Source organism: Muscardinus avellanarius (assembly GCF_963383645.1).
Source record: "Muscardinus avellanarius genome assembly, chromosome: 8".
Classification (NCBI taxonomy): Eukaryota; Metazoa; Chordata; class Mammalia; order Rodentia; family Gliridae; genus Muscardinus; species Muscardinus avellanarius.
In genome coordinates, this window is record NC_137794.1 from 65,170,009 (window position 1) to 65,189,607 (window position 19,599).

Genomic DNA, 19,599 nt, shown 5'->3' on the forward strand with positions numbered 1-19,599 from the left:
GGTAACCGTGGGGTTAATTTGGCTAGTTCCAAACCTACTACACCAAAAACCAGAACTGTCAGTCAAACAAAGTATGACATAAAGATTAAGCAAAGGCAATGTGATAAAACAAAAGCCACATTATAGATTATGAGTAACTTTTACTGAATTTCTCATATCACAGCAATTTATTTGTTTATTTTGGTTCTGGGGATGGAACCCAAGGTTATTCTACCTCCAAGCTATACCATCAGCCCTATTTTATTTTTGTAGTTTGAACAGGGTCTCACTAAGTTGCTGAGCCACCACACCTGGCTTAAAGTTGAATTTAACAAGGGACATTTTAGCTTGTATAATTATCGAGCAAACAATAACTGCTTTTTAAAATTTAGGCTTATTCACATATAGGCATAAATGTAAAGCATTTTGAATGGTTAATTTTTTCAAAGAATTTTAAAAGTGAGCATTTTAAATTAAGAAGTGACCTCTTATTAAATAAGACCATTCACATTCCTACTTTCTGGCCCCCTACCTGCAAGTCATATGGAATAAGAAAAAAAGAATGGATAATTGTGGCCCTTAAAACAATATGACAAGACAAATTTGAATTTTGTTATTTTTTCTTATTAAATAATTATGCCATTCTCTTAACATTTTGTTTAACTCAAGTATAAATATGCAATTACAAGTCTTTATTTGGAGAAAAAGAAGGGAAATATATAGCATGAGGTACTCAGGCCAGGGTACTACTGAAATGGAGATACCTAAGAGAGTTCTAGGGTAGAGGGCATTTTTTGAGATGGGGCACCTGGGAAAAAGGGGACAAAAAGGAGCTAGGACAATTCCATGTAAAAACTCACTTATTTTAGTTTTCTCTAGTCATTGGCTCTACACCCAGAAATGAAGAAAATCTGTTATATTATCATCTTGAGCTATATATGTCCTAAGACATAGCATCTGGATCAGAAACTGAGATGGCATTTAATACCTATTCCTTGGATGACTAATGGAATCAGGCTGGTATGATGAGTTCTCTAGATCAGTGACATTAAGAATTAGGAAATGTTTTATAGGATGATGTGGCGATCTAATCATAAGCTATAACATTGTTTTTATTGAAAAATATGTTCGAAGTCGACAACAAAACTTTGGGAACATAATTCACTCATATAAACCAGGATCTTCGTGAAGACCAAAATCTGGGTTTATAGAATAAAAAAATTATAAAAATTACAGCACCTTTATACTTTATAAATAAATTTAATGATTATCAAGTTCTATACATTCTGAATCAATTAATAAAAACATATTTCCTTAAAATATTGTAGAAAGCAAATTTAAAACGTCTTTAAAAAAGTAAGTAGGACACAGATTCTTGGTAAGAATTCATTTAAATTTAAAAATAAAATAAAATAAAATGGTCTGATTGCCTTAAGAGTCTCTAAAAAAAAAAAGAGTATATGGTGTTCCCATATAACATAATTTATTTAACACAAATCACTAATGCCTAATCCATTTCTCTTATATAAAATATAGGTCTAGTTTTCTTCTTTCCCATGTCAAAAACAGAATTACTGGCCAGGAGTGGTGGTGCATGCTTGTAATCCCCGCGGTTGGGAGGTGGAGACAAGAGGATCGCGCAGGTTTGAAGTCAGCCGCGCTGGCTTAAGAGACTCTGTTTCCAAATAAAAATATAAAATAGGTCTGGAAGTGTAGCCCGGAGGTAGAAGGGTTTCCAGGAACCCCAGTACCACACACACACACACACACAACCCCCCCCAAAAAAAACCAAAAAAAAAACCAGAATTACTATTTTAGGTAATAACTAGTTAAAGGTAGCAAAACATGATAAATCACTTAATGTGAAGTTTTTATATTAAGTTTAATATAAGTGCTCTCTTACTTATTGATATAACTTCCCCTAATCTTTTATTTCTATATAATTTTGATCACAAGCTCATTGCTCCCTGTGATTTCACTTCGCTTCTGTGAGGTTCCTCAAAAGAGATTGGAAGAGATGAAATGCTCAGAGAATAGTTTCCCTACATGTCTATCAAAAATTTTTTAAGGCTACAGCTTTTCTATCCTCACCACCACGCAGCCTTACAATTCAATAAGCCAAGAATTCACTCATTTAAAATATAAGACTAATTTCAGACAAATTAATTTCTAGACTTTGTTCATTATACCAGTATTTCCTCAGTTTTTTATTATTATTTTACCTTTAACCCAAGGAAAAATAAAGGCACAAACTTTCACTTTTGACTGTTGGAGTAACTGGTCCTGGACTAGCTCTCCTGTCTAGATAAAAGAGCAATTTTGGGCAAAGAACAATAGGCAGCACATATAAAACAAGGGAGGCTGAAAGAAAAGGGGACTAAACTATTAGAGTTAAGGAAAAGCTGAAGGAAAGCAAACAAAACTCAACCTTAGAATGACAGTGAAAATATTTTACAAAAATAAAGGTAGAAGTCGGGCATGGTGGTGCATGCTTGTAATCCCAGAACTTGGGAGGCCGAGACAGGAGGATCACAGGTTTGTGGCCAGCCTCAGATAGTGAGGCCCTCCACAACTTAGTGAGAAAAAGATAAAAGTAAGACTGGAGGTGTAACTCAGTGGTAAAATGCCCCTGGGTTCAACCCCCAGTACTGCAAAAACAAACAAACAAACAAACAAACAAACAAACAAACATAAATAAGTAAATAAATAAAGGCAGAGCTGGGTGTGGTTGTGCACACCTGTAATCCTGGTATTTGGGAGGCGAACATAGGAAGACTGAAGGTTTGAGACCAGCCTCAGTAATAGAGAGACTCTCAGCAACCTAGTGAGACTCTTTTTTAAAATAAGAAAGGATGGGGTATAGCCTGGTTGAATGTGCATGGGTTCTAGCCCCAGTACCACCCCCTTCCCCCAAAAAAAGTGGAATAAAAATATTTTCAGGTAAATAAGGGCTGACAGAACTTGTTTCCAGACTTGCAAGTAGGCAAAATGCCAAAAAAAAAAAAAAAAAAAACTGACTGGCAATTTCTTAAAATGTTAACATTCACTAACCATATAACTAGTCAATTCTACTTCTAGAGAAATGAACATATGCCATACAAAGGCTGGCACACAAATATTTATTATTGTTTTGTTTATAATGGCTTTTTTTTTTTTTGCGGCACTGGGGATAGAATCCAGGGGCATTCTACCTCTGAACTACACCCCCAGACCTACTTTTTATTCTTTATTTTTGAAACAGAGTCTCACTAAGTTGCAGAGGGCCTCACTAAGTAGCTGAGGCTGTCCAGTAACTGTGATCCTCCGGTCTCAGTCTCTCAAATGCTGGGATTACAAGCATGCACCACTATGCCCGGCCTTTATAATAGCTTTAAAACAGAAATCATACAAATGTTCCTGATAGGTGAATGGATAAATTGTGGTATATTTATATAATGGAATGCTATTCAATAATACAAATGAACAATATATAACATGCTGAATCTTAACATGGTTCATGCAACATGGTTAATTTTTAAAAGCAATATGTTGCGTTTCCTGAAAAAAGTTAGACACAAAGGGGTAGACCATTATTTCTATTTATTTACATGACTTTCTAGAACTGGAAAAAGTAATCTATAGTAATAGAAATCCAATTAGTACTTACCTGGATGGTTAGTCTCTGGGTAGGCTGACTGCAAATTTGTTCAAGGAAATTCTGTGGGTATTATGCTCCTTTTCATGATTGGGATAGTGGTTATAGAGTGAACAGAGTTTTCAAAGTCAGTGAACAATACACCTTAAATATGTGCATGTTGTTGGATATAATATATACCTCAATAATGCTGATTTTAAGACAGACACATTATCTTCTTTAGAGTTTTAAAACATTACCTGTAGAGATCTGTCTTGTTATCAAACCAATCTGACAAGACTCGAAAGGTAAAGAGGGGAAAACGCTGATGGAGAACATGAAAGCTCACATTTTCAAAGGTGTAGTTAGTTAGAGCCACCTAAAAAAGAGTAAGATACCATTAGAACAATGCTTACATTTTTGTAGCAAATTCAGTTTTAAGGTTCCAGTATCATAGTAGATAAGAAAACTAAAAATGATTTGTGTTATAACAGAATCATAACCAATTCAAAACTATGCATAGTCTACTGGACAGAAATGCTCATTAACAAATATGTAATTGAGAAAAGAAAGACTTGATGATATTCAGGTTAGTTGTTTAATACTTAGGAGATCCTACTTCTTATTACCTTTTTATACACTTGATGCCAATATAAATACAAGCACTGTTAATTTTTTTCTTCTTTCCATACTTTTTAATTCTTTATTTGTTGAAAATTGTGGACTGCATAGGTTCAGGGATGAGTTATTTACTTAAGGCAGGCATTCATCTTCCTCCCCCAAATTACATCAATACTAGGACTCAGGCATTTCAGAGCCACTTAATTTTATCTCAAAAGTGAAAGATCAAAAGAAAATGACAAATGTCTCCCCATCTTAAAAACATGTAGGTAAAAGCTATATTAATGGGAAAAGGATACTAAAAAGAGTCCAAATTAATAAAACATACCTCTAGGCTAGGTCACTACAGAAATACCTATAAGACAAAAGTAATCTAGACAATGTCAAGTATTTCAATCCGGAATAGAAACCAGCAGTTCTTAGGTCAACATGGGATTCTGAGAAATAGTTCAAATTGCATATATTTGCATATTACATAACAATTTATGCACTTCCTTTTAAGTAAACATTTAAGCATTTAAGTATATTTTAAGAATATTTAAGTAAACATTCAAATTCTATAACCTAGGGTGTATAGAGATCGAATGTTAATTTTATCTTAGTACAGTGACCCAACTACAATTTCTGCCAATCTCCAGAACAATAGTATTGTAATGCAGCATACTTCATACTGTGTAAGTACTTAGACCCCCCCCCCCCACACACACTCCCACCTACCAACCCTCCCACCCTGGGAGTCTGCAAAAAGATAGAAAAGGCAATAGGAAGGGGTAATAAGACAAGATTAGATGAGGTAGAATTATAATAGCAGACTGAAAATACACACTGAAAGCAGTGAATAGAAGAACAGCCTCTTAAGTATTGGAATTATAAGCATGAGCCATTTGGCTCTCATTGGCAAATTCTTGAAAGGCTACTAAGTATAACCTCTGGGGAAGAGTTTAGTATTCTTCTATTTAAGCAGTTAACAAATATAAACATTACCATTTAAGAGGCAGTACCAGTACTTGGGAGGCTGAAAATGGAGGATTACAGGTTTGCAGCCAGTCTCAGCTACTAATTAGTAAGGCCCTCCATAACTTAGTGAGACCCTGTTTCAAAAATAAATAATATAGCTGGGCGTGGTGGTGCATGCTTGTAATCCCCATGTTTGGGAGGCTGAGACAGCCTCAGCTTCTTAGTGAGGCTCTCAGCAACTTAGTGAGACCCTGTTTCCAAATAAAGTATAAAATAGGTCTGGGAGTATAGCCCAGGGGTAGAAAGCCCCTGGGTTCCACCCCCAGTACCACCACCAAAAAAAAAAAAAAAAAAAAAAAATAGGGTTGGGGAATAGCTCAAGAGGTAGAATGCCCCTGGGTTCAATCTCCAGTACTGAAAAAAGAAAAAAGGGGGACAGTGTATTTGTTACTAAGGATTCAAAATGTAGTGGGAACAGTAGGCATTCTATGTTCAAAGCTAAATAGGAGAGTAAACATTAGTATAACAACAAACACATTTTAAAAATTAAAATGAGGCACAGAAAAAAAGATACCTCTTCAACTATAAACTATATCTGAGGAGTATGATGGCTGAGTAAATGTCTTAGAAAATACAACAGAATTTCCGTTTTAATATTTTCATTTAGCTTTATTTTATATGGTAACTATACTTTGTTTACTATTTCTGGTGCTGGGGATCAAGCCTAGGACCTCAAACCAGGTAGGCAAGCACTCTACCACTGAGCTATATCCCTACATTTTTTAAAATTAATTAATTAATTAATTTATTTTTTTGGTGGTACTGGGGTTCCTGGAAACCCCTCTACCTCTGGGGTATACTCCCAGACCTATTTTTTATATTTTATTTGGAAACAGGGTCTCTTAAGCCAGCGAGGCTGGCTTCGAACCTGCGTGATCCTCCTGTCTCCGCCTCCCAAGCACAGGTTTTACAAGTGTGCGCCACCATGCCCGGCTAGTATTTATATTATTTAATAAAGAATAAACAGTATAGCTTGGTAGTAGCATATACCCGTAATCCTAGTACTTGGGAGGCTGAGATAAGAAGATACCAAATTTGTGGCCAGCCTCAGCAATTTAGCGGGGCCCTCTGCAACTTAGTGAAACCAAGTTTTAACATAAAAAGTATTTCCCACACACATAAAAGGAAAAAGAATGTTTATAAAAATAAGACAATGAATATTTTAAAACAACAGAACTTAGAGACTGCTAAGTGTCATGAGGAGATAAAGAAAAAAATTTCATGAAAATTGCAAAATTTCCAGGAATATTTTGCATTTGGAAAGAAAATTGATATCATTTGGCCCAGCTAAGAAGGGGGTAGGGTAAGTTATCCAACTTATAACTTTCTCTTAGAGTAAATCATCAGCCTAGAATAACAGAGGTCCTTTCACACTGAATTTTCAGTAAAAATTAGAGAAGGTCCTCAGCTTTGAAAAATATTTACTCCCTAATTTGTGTTTTTAATCTAATAGTGTATTTGATTATTGTTGTCTTTTGGATACTCGAGGATGAAAGGGCCCTTGAAGCTAATGTTCAGTAATTTATTTTTGTGTTTATGTATTTATGTGTTAATCCCAGACAATATCAAACTGCAGTCTGAAACACAAAATAGAATATACATATTAAATACATGACTATCTCAGTATCTTCCATATCCAATGCTATGTTACTAGGAATTATTTTGAAATCATAGGGGATTCTTGTGCTTTCATATTTTAAGAACACCACAAAAATATAAAATTATGCTCAAGCAAATTCTATAATGAGCATTTTCAAATTAGATGAAATATGAGCTAAACTTTAAGAAGAAAAAAAGGGTATCTGAATTTTATATAAGAATATATTTGAGCCAGGCGTGGTGGCGCACGCTTGTAATCCCCGCGCTTGGGAGGTGGAGACAGGAGGATCGCGCAGGTTCGAAGCCAGCCGCGCTGGCGTAAGAGACCCTGTTTCAAAAATATAAAATAGGTCTGGGAGTGTAGCCCGGAGGAAGAAGGGCTTCCAGGAACCCCAGTACCACCAAAAAAAAAAAAAAAAAAAAAAAAAAAAAAAAAAAATATATATATATATATATATATATATATATATATATATATTTGGGTTTTTCTTTGGTGATACTGGAGATTGAACCCAGGTGTCTTCCAGGTGTCTTCTACTTTTGAGATACATCCCTTGCCCTTCTTATTTTTATTTATTTATTTTTTTTGTGGTGCTAGGGGTTGAACCCAGGGGCATTCTGAACTACATCTCCAGCCTGATTTTTTATTTAGAAACAGTCTCACTAAGTTGCTGAGGGCGTAAGTAGCGGAGGCTGGCTGAGAACCTGGATCCTCCTGTCTCAGCCTCCCAAGTACTGGGATCACAAGGGTGTGCCACCATATCCGGCTTTATTTTTTATCTTGAAATAGAGTCCTACTATGTTGCTGAGTTATGCTATGTTATTGAGGCTGTCCTCGAACCTGTGATCCTTCTGTCTCAACCCCAAGTATTGGAATTACAGATGTGCATCACATCTAGGTGAAGAACATATTTCTTTATCTGATAAAATTACCATGTGATATTGCCCAGAAGAATTGCATAGGACATGCTTGGAAAATCAAATGTTTTATACAAATCCAGAAGGGCCAGAGAGTCATAGTGAATGTGTGAATAATAGTGTACAATGAAAAAGTAGTTTAAAAGAGAAGCGATCACATGATGAGACTTGTTCTAAATACAAACATTTCTGCTGATATTATCCAATTTCCAAAATCTAACAGACTAATTTAGAGTAATTATCTTTTTACATTTCAATAACAGAAATGAGGCAACTTCCAGGATGTAAACAGTCTCTGGAAAAACATGATTCATTTTTTTTAGTGTTTAAAAATTCTCTATATAATTGTAAATTGACTTCCAGGAAGATGCAACTGAGAAAAGTGGGGCTTAAGAGCCCCACTAACAACTAATCTCCATTACCACAAATCAGTGCCTTTCATAGCCAGAAAACACCATCACCAGAGAAACAAAAAAATCACCAGGCTCCAGAGAGGAAGGGGATTCAGAACAAAGCTCAGAGCCACAGAGGAGATACACCGGCCTCATGCCCGAAGACGCGGCAGCAGCGCCTTACTGCCGGTGGCAGCGGCGAGTTCACCAACGGCTACAGCGAGTCGAGGTGAGTCGCTGTGGAACAGCTGGTTGGGATTTTTTCGGCGCAGGGAGCATCTAAAGCTCCCAGTGGCTGAGCTCAGCACGCGCTGCAGGGACTCAGAGCAGAGTTCAAAACCAGGGAACAAATACGCCAGCCTCACAGCCAAGGGTATGGCAGCGGCGCCATATTGCCACCAGCGGCAGCAGCAGCAAATTCACCGAGTCCGCTACAGCTCGATCCGCGTACTCAACAACAGTGAGTCAAATTGCAGGCCCCAGAGGAGAAATCCCAGTACTGCACTCCCAGGGACTTGACCCAGTGGGGGAGTGGTGGTGGCAGAGATATCACACCATAGGAGAACGCCCAACCTGGCACCCCCTATAGTCTAAAGCAGCCTCTATCAACTCCTGGGTCTGAAACTCTGTGATACAACCCAGTAAAGGAGTAGTGGGGTTTGAGATACCACAGACTCGAGATCCAGAGCACCTTAAGTGAAGTCATAGTGACCCAAGGGAAGAACCCAGAGAAGGCACAAACTTCCGAAATCATGGGAAAGAGGAATAACAATGGAGCAATGAATGCCCACAACCCCACAACATCAGAACCCGATAAAACAGAAAATCAGAGATTTCTAGAAGATCAAATCAGGAAAATAACTGTAGAAATAATAGAGGTGCTTCGTAAAGAACTCAGAGAGAGCCAAAAAGAGATAAAGGATGCAATTAATGAAATAAAGGCCTCAATTCAAAGTACAAACAACCGATTAGACGACATGGAGAATAGAATCTCGCTCTTAGAAAATGATCATTCCAAAAATGAACGCATAGTTTCTAATCTAGAAAAAAATATCCGACAGCAGGAATCTGACATTGAAGAAATATGGGCCCATTTTAAGAGAGCTAACCTAAGAATAATTGGAATAGAGGAGGGAAAAGAAGGTGAAACCAAAGGGATCAACAATCTCTTCAAGGAAGTAATAGCAGAAAATTTTCCAAACATAGAGCAAGAGGTCGATACACAGGTCCAGGAAACTTATAGAACTCCCTTTAGACAGGATCGGAGAAGAGGATCCCCACGCCACATAATTGTCAAAATGACCAATGTGGAAGCCAAGCAGAGAATCTTAAAGGCAACAAAAACAAAGGGCCAAGTGACATTCAGAGGCAAACCAATTAGAATCACTCCAGACTTCCCAAACCAAGTCATGAGAGCCAGAAGGGCTTGGAGTAACATATTCCAAACTCTGAAAGAAAACAACTTCCAGCCAAAAATTTCCTACCCAGCAAAACTTTCTATCAAATTAGATGGAGAAATAAGAAGCTTCCATGACAAACAGAAACTGAAGGAATTTATGTCTTCAAAACCAGCGCTAGAGAAAATATTCAAAGAGATTAACTACAAAGAAGAAATAGGTAACACACACCAGAACCAGAGAAACAAGATTTTCCATCCAACAGACAACTAAGAATGGTTATCTGTGGAGATTCATTATTTATGTTAGTCTTTTACCTATCTCTAAAGGGTATTGTTTGCCTTTATTGTTGTTAATTTTTAGGATTTCTAGTTGAAATATTAATATACCTTCAGATATAGCATTTAGGAATATTTTATCCCATTCTATCAGTAACTTTTAACTCTGTTTACATTGTCTTTGGATATACAATATTTTTTTTTATTTTTTAGGGAGTTTGTATACTCTTCTGTTGCCTGTGCCATTGAAATCATATCCAAGAAATCACTGCCAATTTCAATGTTGTGAGGTTTTATGACCCAGATTTTCTCCTAAAAGTTTATAGTCTTAAGATTTATATTTAGGTCTTTTATCTATTTTGAGTTAATATTTGTATATGGTGTTAGGTAAGGGTCTAATTTTATTCTTTTTCATGTAATTATTATTTTTCAACAATATTTAGTTAAAAGATTATTATTTCCCCCACCAAAAGTTTGTGGAAACCTTGTCAAAAATAACTTGACAATATATAAAAAGAATTTAGCTCTAGGCTTGTATTTAACTCCAATGGTCTATATATCTGCCTTTAGAACAGTACTACACTGTTTCAATTATTGTAGCTTTATATGGTTTGAAATCAGAAAATATATATCTTCTAGCTTTGTTCTTTTTCGAGATCGTTTTGGGTATCTAGAGTCTAAATTCTATATTAGGATAGATTTTTTTTTCTGAAAAATAAATATATAAATATATGATAGTTTCACCTAAAAACAAAAGAAAAAAAAATATTATCTGGTAAGAAAGAAAGCAAAGTAGGGCGTGGTGGTGCATGCTTGTAATCCCAGCATTTGGGAGGCTGAGGCCGGAGGATCATGGTTCGCGGACAGCCTCAGCTACTTAGTGAGGCCCTCTGCAACTCAGTGAGACCCGGTTTCAAAATAAAGAATAAAAAATAGGGCAGGGGCTGTAGCTCAGAGGTTGAATGCCCCTGGGTTCCATCCCCAGACCCCCCCCCAAAAAAAAAAAAGAAAGCAAAAAGAAATATTGAAATGTTATCTTTAATTTATCAAAAGCTTGGTATCAGACAAATGAAACTGTTATGTGAGATTATCATTTTTAATTTTGGATAAATTGCTATAATACTAGATGTCAACCACTAAGCCAAGCATGGTAAGGAGGGATTGGGAGGGAATGGGGTGGGGATCGGGTGGGGGATGACTGGGCGATGTGTGCATGTATGTCTACAAAATTTTGTATCCCACTATGATATATGAATACAGTGCACCAATAAAAAATTTAAAAAAAATTGTAAATTAATGGGACAGTGTCTTGAAACTACTTATTCAAAAAGCCTTATCTAGATCCCAAAACCTCAAATGAATGCTACTATTTCTAAGTATCATTTAATTTATTTTGTTAATTTGGCCCAGTATTTATATTTTCTTAGTATGAGAAATTCTTTCCTAAGTCTAGACTAAACTTTTTTTTTTAAGTATAATAAATCAACAAGGCCAAGCTGAATTATTTGGCTTCAAGTACAAAAAAATGATGAAATTACATAGTATTCAACACATATAACATAATATTTTACTAGATATAAACTTTTCTAGTTGTTACCTTAGCCACAAATAGAAAAAATTAAGATCATTAATAATATTAAAGTGTAATACTGCTGTAGTTTTGCATTTTAGAAAGTAATATTTTCTAATTCTACTTAAATGTAGTAAAAATAATTCACAAAAAAGCCTAAGTTACACAGCTGAAGTGATATTCTAAAATTATACTGGCTTAATCTATTTTCAAAAATTTCAGATAAAACAGTTTACCTCATTTCTCATAATTCTCCAGAGATTTAGTGTAATTCGGCCGACAATATTTATCTCACTCATTGTATCTGATCCATAGTCATCTTTTTCAGCTGCAAATCTATTCTCAATTTTGTCATCTATAAAAATGAATACAGATTGTATCAGGACTCACAGAAAACACAATTTCAAGTAAATTATGCCAGAGAAAATGAGAATGATAGAAATTAAAGATGAGAACTAAAGGTGAAATACAAGTCACAGTCTACTATTTTATGTTAGAATAAAGAGAATAATCATTATTTTGACTAACAAAAACAAAAATTTTTTTGTTTTTTTTTGGGAACTGGGGATTGAATCCTGGGGCATTCTACCTCTGAGCTACACACCCAGCCCTTTTTTTTTATCCTTTATACTTGTAACAGGGTCTTATTAAATTGCAGAAGGCATCACAAAGTAGATGAGGTTAGCTGTGAACCTGTGATCCTCCTGTCTCAGCCTCCCAAGCACGGGGATTACAAGCACGTGCCACCACACCTGGCTAATTTTGCTTTCTTATAGAGAAATTTTGTAAAATATATCTGAAAACATATATACTCTTTCTGTGTACTATATGCTGTTGTCCTTTAGTATCTGTGAGGAATTTGAAATGGCTTAGTATTTGCATAAAACCTATAAATAGATTTATACTTTAAATCATCTCTAAATTACATAAAAAACTCCATATATTTTTAGTACAAATGCACTATCTTAATATTTTTGAACAGGGCATGGTAGTGCACGCTTGTAATCCCGGCATTTGGGAGGCTGAGATGGGAGGATTGCAGTTCACGAACCGCCTCAGCTACTTTGCAACTCAGTGAGACCCTGTTTCAAAATAAAGAATAAAAAAATAGGACTGGTGGTGTAGCTCAGAGGTAGAAAAAAAAAAAAAAAAAAAAAAAAAAGCCCTGCAGTTGGATGCATCCCTGGATGCGGAACTCACAGATACCAAGGAAAGGCTGTATATTTAAATAATAAATACTTTTTTTTCTTTAAAATTGGTAACTTCTACTACTTTTATAAGCATCTAGTGCTACAGCGTTTCCTTAGTGTTAGCAAGAAAAAGATCCATTGTTAAACTGGTTATTTCTTGGAAAAAATGATGGTTTTTAAATAATCCTTTGAAAATCTGTTTAGATCAACTAATGATGTTCATATTGAGGATGAAATTCTCTCAAATGAATATGAAGAACTATATGAAGAGTTGCTCATACTAAGTAGACTCTTGAGTTTAGTTTCTTGGGTGGTGATTTTGCCTAATAAAGAAAGGAAAGATTCCAAGTTTGAAGCCAGCCTCAGCAACTCAGTAGGACATTTCAAAATAAAAAATAGTCGGGTATTGTGTTGGACACCGGTAATCATAGTACTTGAGAGACGGAGACAGAAAGATTCCAGGCTTGAAAGTAGGTTCAGCAACTTAGTGAGATGCTGTTTCAAAATAAAAATAAAATAGGGTCTGCAGTATGGCTCAGAGGTAGAATCCTCCTGGGTTCAAACTCCAATATTCATCAAATATATACACAAAAGAATTTAAAAAAACAATAAAACAGAAATGTAGCTAAGAGGTAAACGCCCCTAGATTCAACCCTTAGTACTACACATACCCCCCAAATGAGCTTGAACCATAATAGTTGCTTTTGTATTTTCCATAGTATTAACATCTTGCCTTTTTCTACTTTAGAATTTACTTTGTAGCTGAACCCCCCAAAATTCACAATTCTACACACCTGGCACCCGAGAGATCATGTGACATAAGTCAACACTTAAAGCAGCAGCCCTTTGTAAGAGGTAGCCCCAGGAATGCATCTGAATCTCATATCCTAGCAGAATATCAGGATCATACCTAAAAAAGGAAGGAAAAAATTAAACAAGAACTATACACTGGGATCTTTAACCAGAAAAATTGTTTCTTCATTATGGAGTATATGAAAATAAAAATCTATACTCCATAATGAATCTCAGATGTGGAAGGTTTGACACGGTGGTACTTACAGAAGTTGTAGAAGAAATGGGTGGCTGGAGTACTTGAGATTAACTTTAATAAAGCAAACATAGTTTTACTAATGGTGTATTTGTTTATGACTCAGGAAAGGCTAATGGAAATTGGGGTGGGAGGCAGGACATGACCAAGTTAAGAACATGAATGAGGGTTCAATTGAGAATATATGTGGGTAAGGGAGGGTGAGATGTGAGAGCATGTGTAAGCATGGTATTTGGGAAAAGATGCTCTAGATCATTCTGTTGTCACTTCTCTCCTCCTTACACTGCCTTTAAAGAATTTTAATGCTGAGGACAGACAAAAACACTTTCCTTTTCTCTCATCATGAGATCACCAAAACAATATTTAGAGCCAGTATGCTAATATTTTATTTCTATAGATACTTTCTTAGTGTGTGTTTAATGCCTTTAGTTTACTTGGTAAACAAAACTTACGTTACAAAACATTATTTTTAATCCTAGAGTATTTAAATGGCTGGTTTTAAAATAAGTAGGTATGAACTTCTCTTAAAGGTCCTGTGAAAGTACATTAGATAATATCAACTTTTTTTTTTTTTTGCGGGTCTGGAGATGAAATCCAAGGGCATTCGACCTCCGAGCTACACCCCCTGCTCTATTTTTTTTTTTTTATTCTTTATTTTGAAACCGGGTCTCACTGAGTTGCAGAGGGCCTCACTAAGTAGCTGAGGCTGTCTGCAAACTGCAACCCTCCAGTCTCAGCCTCCTGAATGCTGGGATTACAAGCATGCGCCACCACGCCCAGCTCTAATATAAACTTTGATAGAGATCTGTTCGTGATCCATGGCTAGACCAGACATTTGCTGAATAACTCTTAGTCCTGATAGGAGAAAAAATAATACACAAATTATGCATTTGCTTTTCTCTATAAAAACAGGGTTGAAATTTCTGAGAAAGAGGCTTTATTTTTGTTGCACTGGGGATTAAACCCAGGGATGTTCTATCACTGAATTACATCACCAGCTCCTTTTTACTGAGTCAGGGTCTTGCTAAGTTGTTGAGGCTGGCCTTGAACTTATGATCCTCCTGCCTCAGCCTCCTAAGTAGCTGGTATTACAGGCATACACTACCAAGCCTGGTTAAAAAATCTCTTAATGTCATAAACACTTATTAATAGAAGAGCCAAATTATTCTTTCACCAACCTATATAAAAGCATCTTCTTATATAAAGTGCCACATGGCTGGTAATTCTGTAACAATGAACAGGATCGTGGTAGGATCATGGTGAAGCAAGACAAAGCAAAGTAATAAGCAGCAATGAAGCGAATATTCAGAAAGGAAGCCCTGAAAGATTCCAGGGTATTCAAGAAAGGGAAATATCCCAATACCCTTTCTGCTCAGTCTTCCAATATAATACTCAAGAATTTACCGTATCTTTATTGATACTTCGTCTTTTCCATTAAAATTAAACTCTTCTAGCCAGGCGTGGTGGCACACACTAGTAATCCCAGCATATGGGAGGCTGAGACCAGAGGATCGTGGTTCGCAGACAGCCTCAGCTACTTAGTGAGGCCCTCTGCAACTTAGTGAGACCCAGTTTCAAAATAAGGAATAAAAAATAGGGCAGGGGGTGTAGCTCAGAGGTCAAATGCCTCGGGTTCTATCCCCAGTACTGCAAAACAAAAACAAAAACAAAACCAAAAAAACAAAAAAAACCTCTTAGGGTAGTCAAAAATGGACTACCTTTAGTCCAGTGTATCTCCACAAAGGACTGTTAAATAGCTAAAATTGAGAAACTAGGGCAGAAGCCTTAAGTGGCTCTGAGTTTCATCAGGCATGGGCGATTTGAGGGGTTCTCACATACACACAAAAGAACCCGTTCAGTTGATTGCTTAGTAAAAACTAAGACTGACTCAGAACAAGCATTATAATATGGCCCCAAGTGATCTTAAGATTCCTGGAGTTCATATCATATACATTTCCAAAAACTGTTGCAACATGAAGAATATGCCAGATTATTATCAGTCTTTTCACTGTAGCCTTTTAAAAAAAATTACAGACAGTTCTAATTTCCTCATCTAAATCTCTTGATTCATGAAACAGTTTGTTTTGTAAGAATTATTCCTCTCAGCTATTTATTCTGCTGTGGCAACAGACTAAAGGAACTGGTAACTATACTCATTTTTTGATGTTTCGAAAAAAAACTTCAATTAAAAAGTTGTCTATTTTTATAAACTGCCACAGCTCAGAAATGACTGCCAAAATACAAAACAAAACAGAGTTACCCTGTAATTCCCTTAACAAATTTACTTTAAAGATTTTGTTCCTTTAGAAGAATTGTGGTAGCTGTTACAATATTTTAAGATATATTATGTGCATTTATATTTTAACTTGGAGGCTTGTTAAGTGTTTTATGGATTGAATGCAAGGGCATTCTGCCTCTGAGCTACACCTCCAGGCCTGTTTATTTTATTGTTTCCAAACAGTCTTGCTCTAGGTTGCTGAAGAGTCTTACTACAATGCTGAGGTTAGCCTTGAACCTGTGATCTTCCTATCTCAGCCTCCCCAGTACTGGGAATACAGGCACATAGCACCATGCCTGCCCTTACTAGACTTTTAGAGCTGAGAAAAAGTCTGCTTCAAGTTCAAAAGTCAAAAGAATCCATTTGTCTTCTGCAAAAACATTTAGCGAAAATAACAGAGACAGTGATTGGTTCTTTAATTTCTAGTTAGTTTATTCACTCTATCAGATTTCTAAAAGTAATAGAAAAACAGGATTGGGTAGATGGGATTAATAGTAAATAAAATAACATAATCATGAAGACAGAAGCAGCAGAACTTAACCAAAATAAAGAAATAATTGACCCAAGTTATGAAAATAAGAGATGAAAAAGGAGATTGTCACCACGGACCGCGTGGAAATCCAGAGGATCATTAGAAACTATTTTGAAAAGTTATACTCCAATGAACTGGAACACCTAAACTAGATAGAAAATCTAAACAGATAAATAAGCAATGTGATTGAAACAGCAATAAAGAGCCCTCCAACAGTGAAAAGTCAGATTCCCTGCTGAATTCTACAAGAACAAAGAAGAACTAAGTCCAATGCTCCTCAAATTGTTTAGGTAGAGAAAAGCTGCTTCACAGTTAAAGAATACACTAACATCTGTGCAGATGAGATCAGAGTACTCTAGGGTAGTATTAATGGGAAGGAATGAACATGAAAAATAATCTTGAGGAGCAGGCATGGTGACGTACACCTGTAATCCCTAGTACTTGGGGGGCTGAGACAGGAAGACTACAGGTGAATAGCCAACAATAGCAGTGTGGTGAGACTCTCAGTAGCCTACTGAGATTCTATTTCAAAAAACAAATTTAGCCGGGTGTAGTGGCACATACTTGTAATCGCAGTACTTGGGAGGCTGAGACAGGAGGATCGCAGGTTCGAATCTAGCCTCAGCAACTTAGTAAGGCCCTCTACAACTGAATGAGACACCATTTCCAAATAACAATAAAAATACATGTGGGAGTGTAGTCCAGAAGTAGAAAGCCGCTGGGTTCCATCCTCGTATCACACACACAAAGGACTGAGGGTAGCTCAAAGAGAGAATGCACTTGGTTTCAATTCCCAGTACAAAACAAAGAAAAATCCCAAGGTTAAATGGATAGGATATAACATAGGGAAAAGGAAAAGGGAGAAATCACAGCTTATATCTAAGTTAGGGAGACTAAGAAAAATGTGCAATTATTACTAGTCCAAGGACAGAAAGAGAAAAATAATTGTGACAAGAAGGTAATGGATTTGATTTTGCTTGTTTAATATCATTTTATAGTTCCTTCTATGTTTGCTATCTGAGAAAGTAAACATTAAGAATGGAACAGACAATAAAAATCTTTAAGAGTATATAGCTATATCTTATTCATTTTTATATTTAGCACCTAACACTGCACCTTACATGGTTAACATTAAATATTATATACCAGACAACAAGCTAAGACTTTAAAAATTTTTAATTAATTAATTAATTAATTAGTTGTATGGGTGGTTGAACCCAGGGGCATTCTACATCCGAGGTATTTTTACTATTAATAGCACAGGCAACTAGATAGGTTCCTATCTATTTGAGTCTTAACACTTGTTGGTATCTTTATCTTCTCAGAGAGGTTGCCATCAACATGTAAGATGCTCTCATTGCATACACTTTTAATTCTCAATGTCTGAATGTAATGCTTTTGTTGGTACTATGCCTAACAAGAAGAAGATAAGCACACAAAGTATAGGGGGTATGCTGGCACATGGTATTGATGGAAACTCTCAATGTTCCTTTTGATAAGTTACTTGCAGAAATAAAAGTGTGCAATGAAAGCATCTTTCTTGTTGATGGCAACCTCTGTGAAAAGATAAAGGTACTCTCCCTAGAGTAATGGCTAGTAGCACACCATTTTTGATGCTTTTTAAATTTAACTTAATTTTGTAGAAAATATATTTTTCTACAAATTTTTTGTGGAAAAACCTTTTCTATACATTTTTCTACAATTTTTGTGTGCCAGCATACTTCCTATACTTTGTATGCTTATCTGCTTCTTATTAGGCATACATAGTACCATCCTAAAATCCAACTGGGAAGCTAGAGGCTAAGCAAATATTTTTCTTTCTCTGACCCATCTTGAGAATAGGATCTTATAATTCTTATCCCTTATCTGATAGAAATGGTGATGTGGTGGGAGGATGAATGCAAATCTTTCTAGAGATAATTTTCTACTTTCAAGGGTCACAGGAAGGATACTTTTACTCTTCACCTATATTTTCTGCAATAGCATGAAAAAATGGAACAAATATTAGGAAAATAAAAACATAAAAGATAATACCTCTTTATTATATTTGTAATTTCTTGAAAAAGTGCCTTCTCATCAGCAGCATAGGTAACTTCTAATCCTGTAATTCCAGATCTAATAAGCAATGGAGTCTGATATCTGATATCTAAAAAAAAAATGTTTATTATATATAACATCATTATATTACAATATAACATATATTAATCCTTGCTTCTGAGTAAAAGTGTGAAATATTTCAAATTAAGAAAGCATTCCCCAAAACAATTAACTAAATTTCTTGCAAAAATTCTTAAAAGGCTTTTTAGTTTAATATGTGACTAAAAATTCAAATTTCATACCTTCATTTTTCTCTTAAAAAGTCTTCATTCACAGATAATCACATATTACCCACAAAGAAACTTTATTATTTTGGATATTTCTCAGTGCTTATTTCAGTCTTTGGTCTTCTTTTTTTTTTTTTTGTAACCCAGGGGCAGCCTACCTCTGAGCTAAACTTTCCAGCCCCATTTTATTTTTTATTTTGAAACAGGGTCCCACTAAGTTGCAGAAGTCCTCACTAAATTGTTGAGGCTGGCTGTGAACCTGCGATCCTCCTATCTCAGTCTAAGTACTGAGATTATAGGAATGCACCATCAAACTCATCTTGGTCTTCTTAATAAAGAGTTTTGCTAAGCAGAGATTATTTTAATCACTGACATGTTGGAAAATGTTTAACCATAACCTCTTCAAGAAAAGGTCCTGATTGTAGTGCATGACTATGTCTATGATGCAAGACTTCTTACTACAGCTAATTTCAAGCTATCAAAGTGACATCAATTATCTTGAAAATTTCATGAAAATTCAATAATTGGCTTGTAAGCTGGTATGAGCTGCCTCAAGTACACCATTATAAAACTTCAAACTCTTACATAGTTTTATTCTATGGTATGGTTTCTTCCTCAGTAGACTGAATTCACTTCTAATGTTTATCATTTAAAACTGCAGAGAAACATTTGCAGTTTATAAAATGTTTATATGGTATACTTTATGAAAAACCTTCGAGTTATAAACAAAGCTGGAAAATACCTTAAAGTCTCTTATAAACTTACAGCACTAACTTCACTTCCTAAAGCAAAGAGAAATTCTGTATTAGCAACAAAATATATGCCTTTGCATACATAAGGATG

At 35.7% G+C, this 19,599-nt stretch overlaps 1 protein-coding gene across 1 annotated transcript in view; it reads right to left on the reverse strand.

Annotated features, from left to right (window-relative positions):
• REV3L (REV3 like, DNA directed polymerase zeta catalytic subunit) overlaps positions 1-19,599 on the reverse strand; it is a gene marked incomplete at both ends in the record, with an annotated part of 161,978 nt that overhangs the window by 33,614 nt on the left and 108,765 nt on the right. Inside the window, 4 exons of the mRNA XM_080700388.1 lie at positions 3,853-3,971; positions 11,621-11,739; positions 13,369-13,484; positions 18,467-18,578. Of these exons, the coding sequence (XP_080556514.1) occupies positions 3,853-3,971; positions 11,621-11,739; positions 13,369-13,484; positions 18,467-18,578 (466 nt within the window). The remainder of the gene's footprint in view (positions 1-3,852; positions 3,972-11,620; positions 11,740-13,368; positions 13,485-18,466; positions 18,579-19,599) is intronic.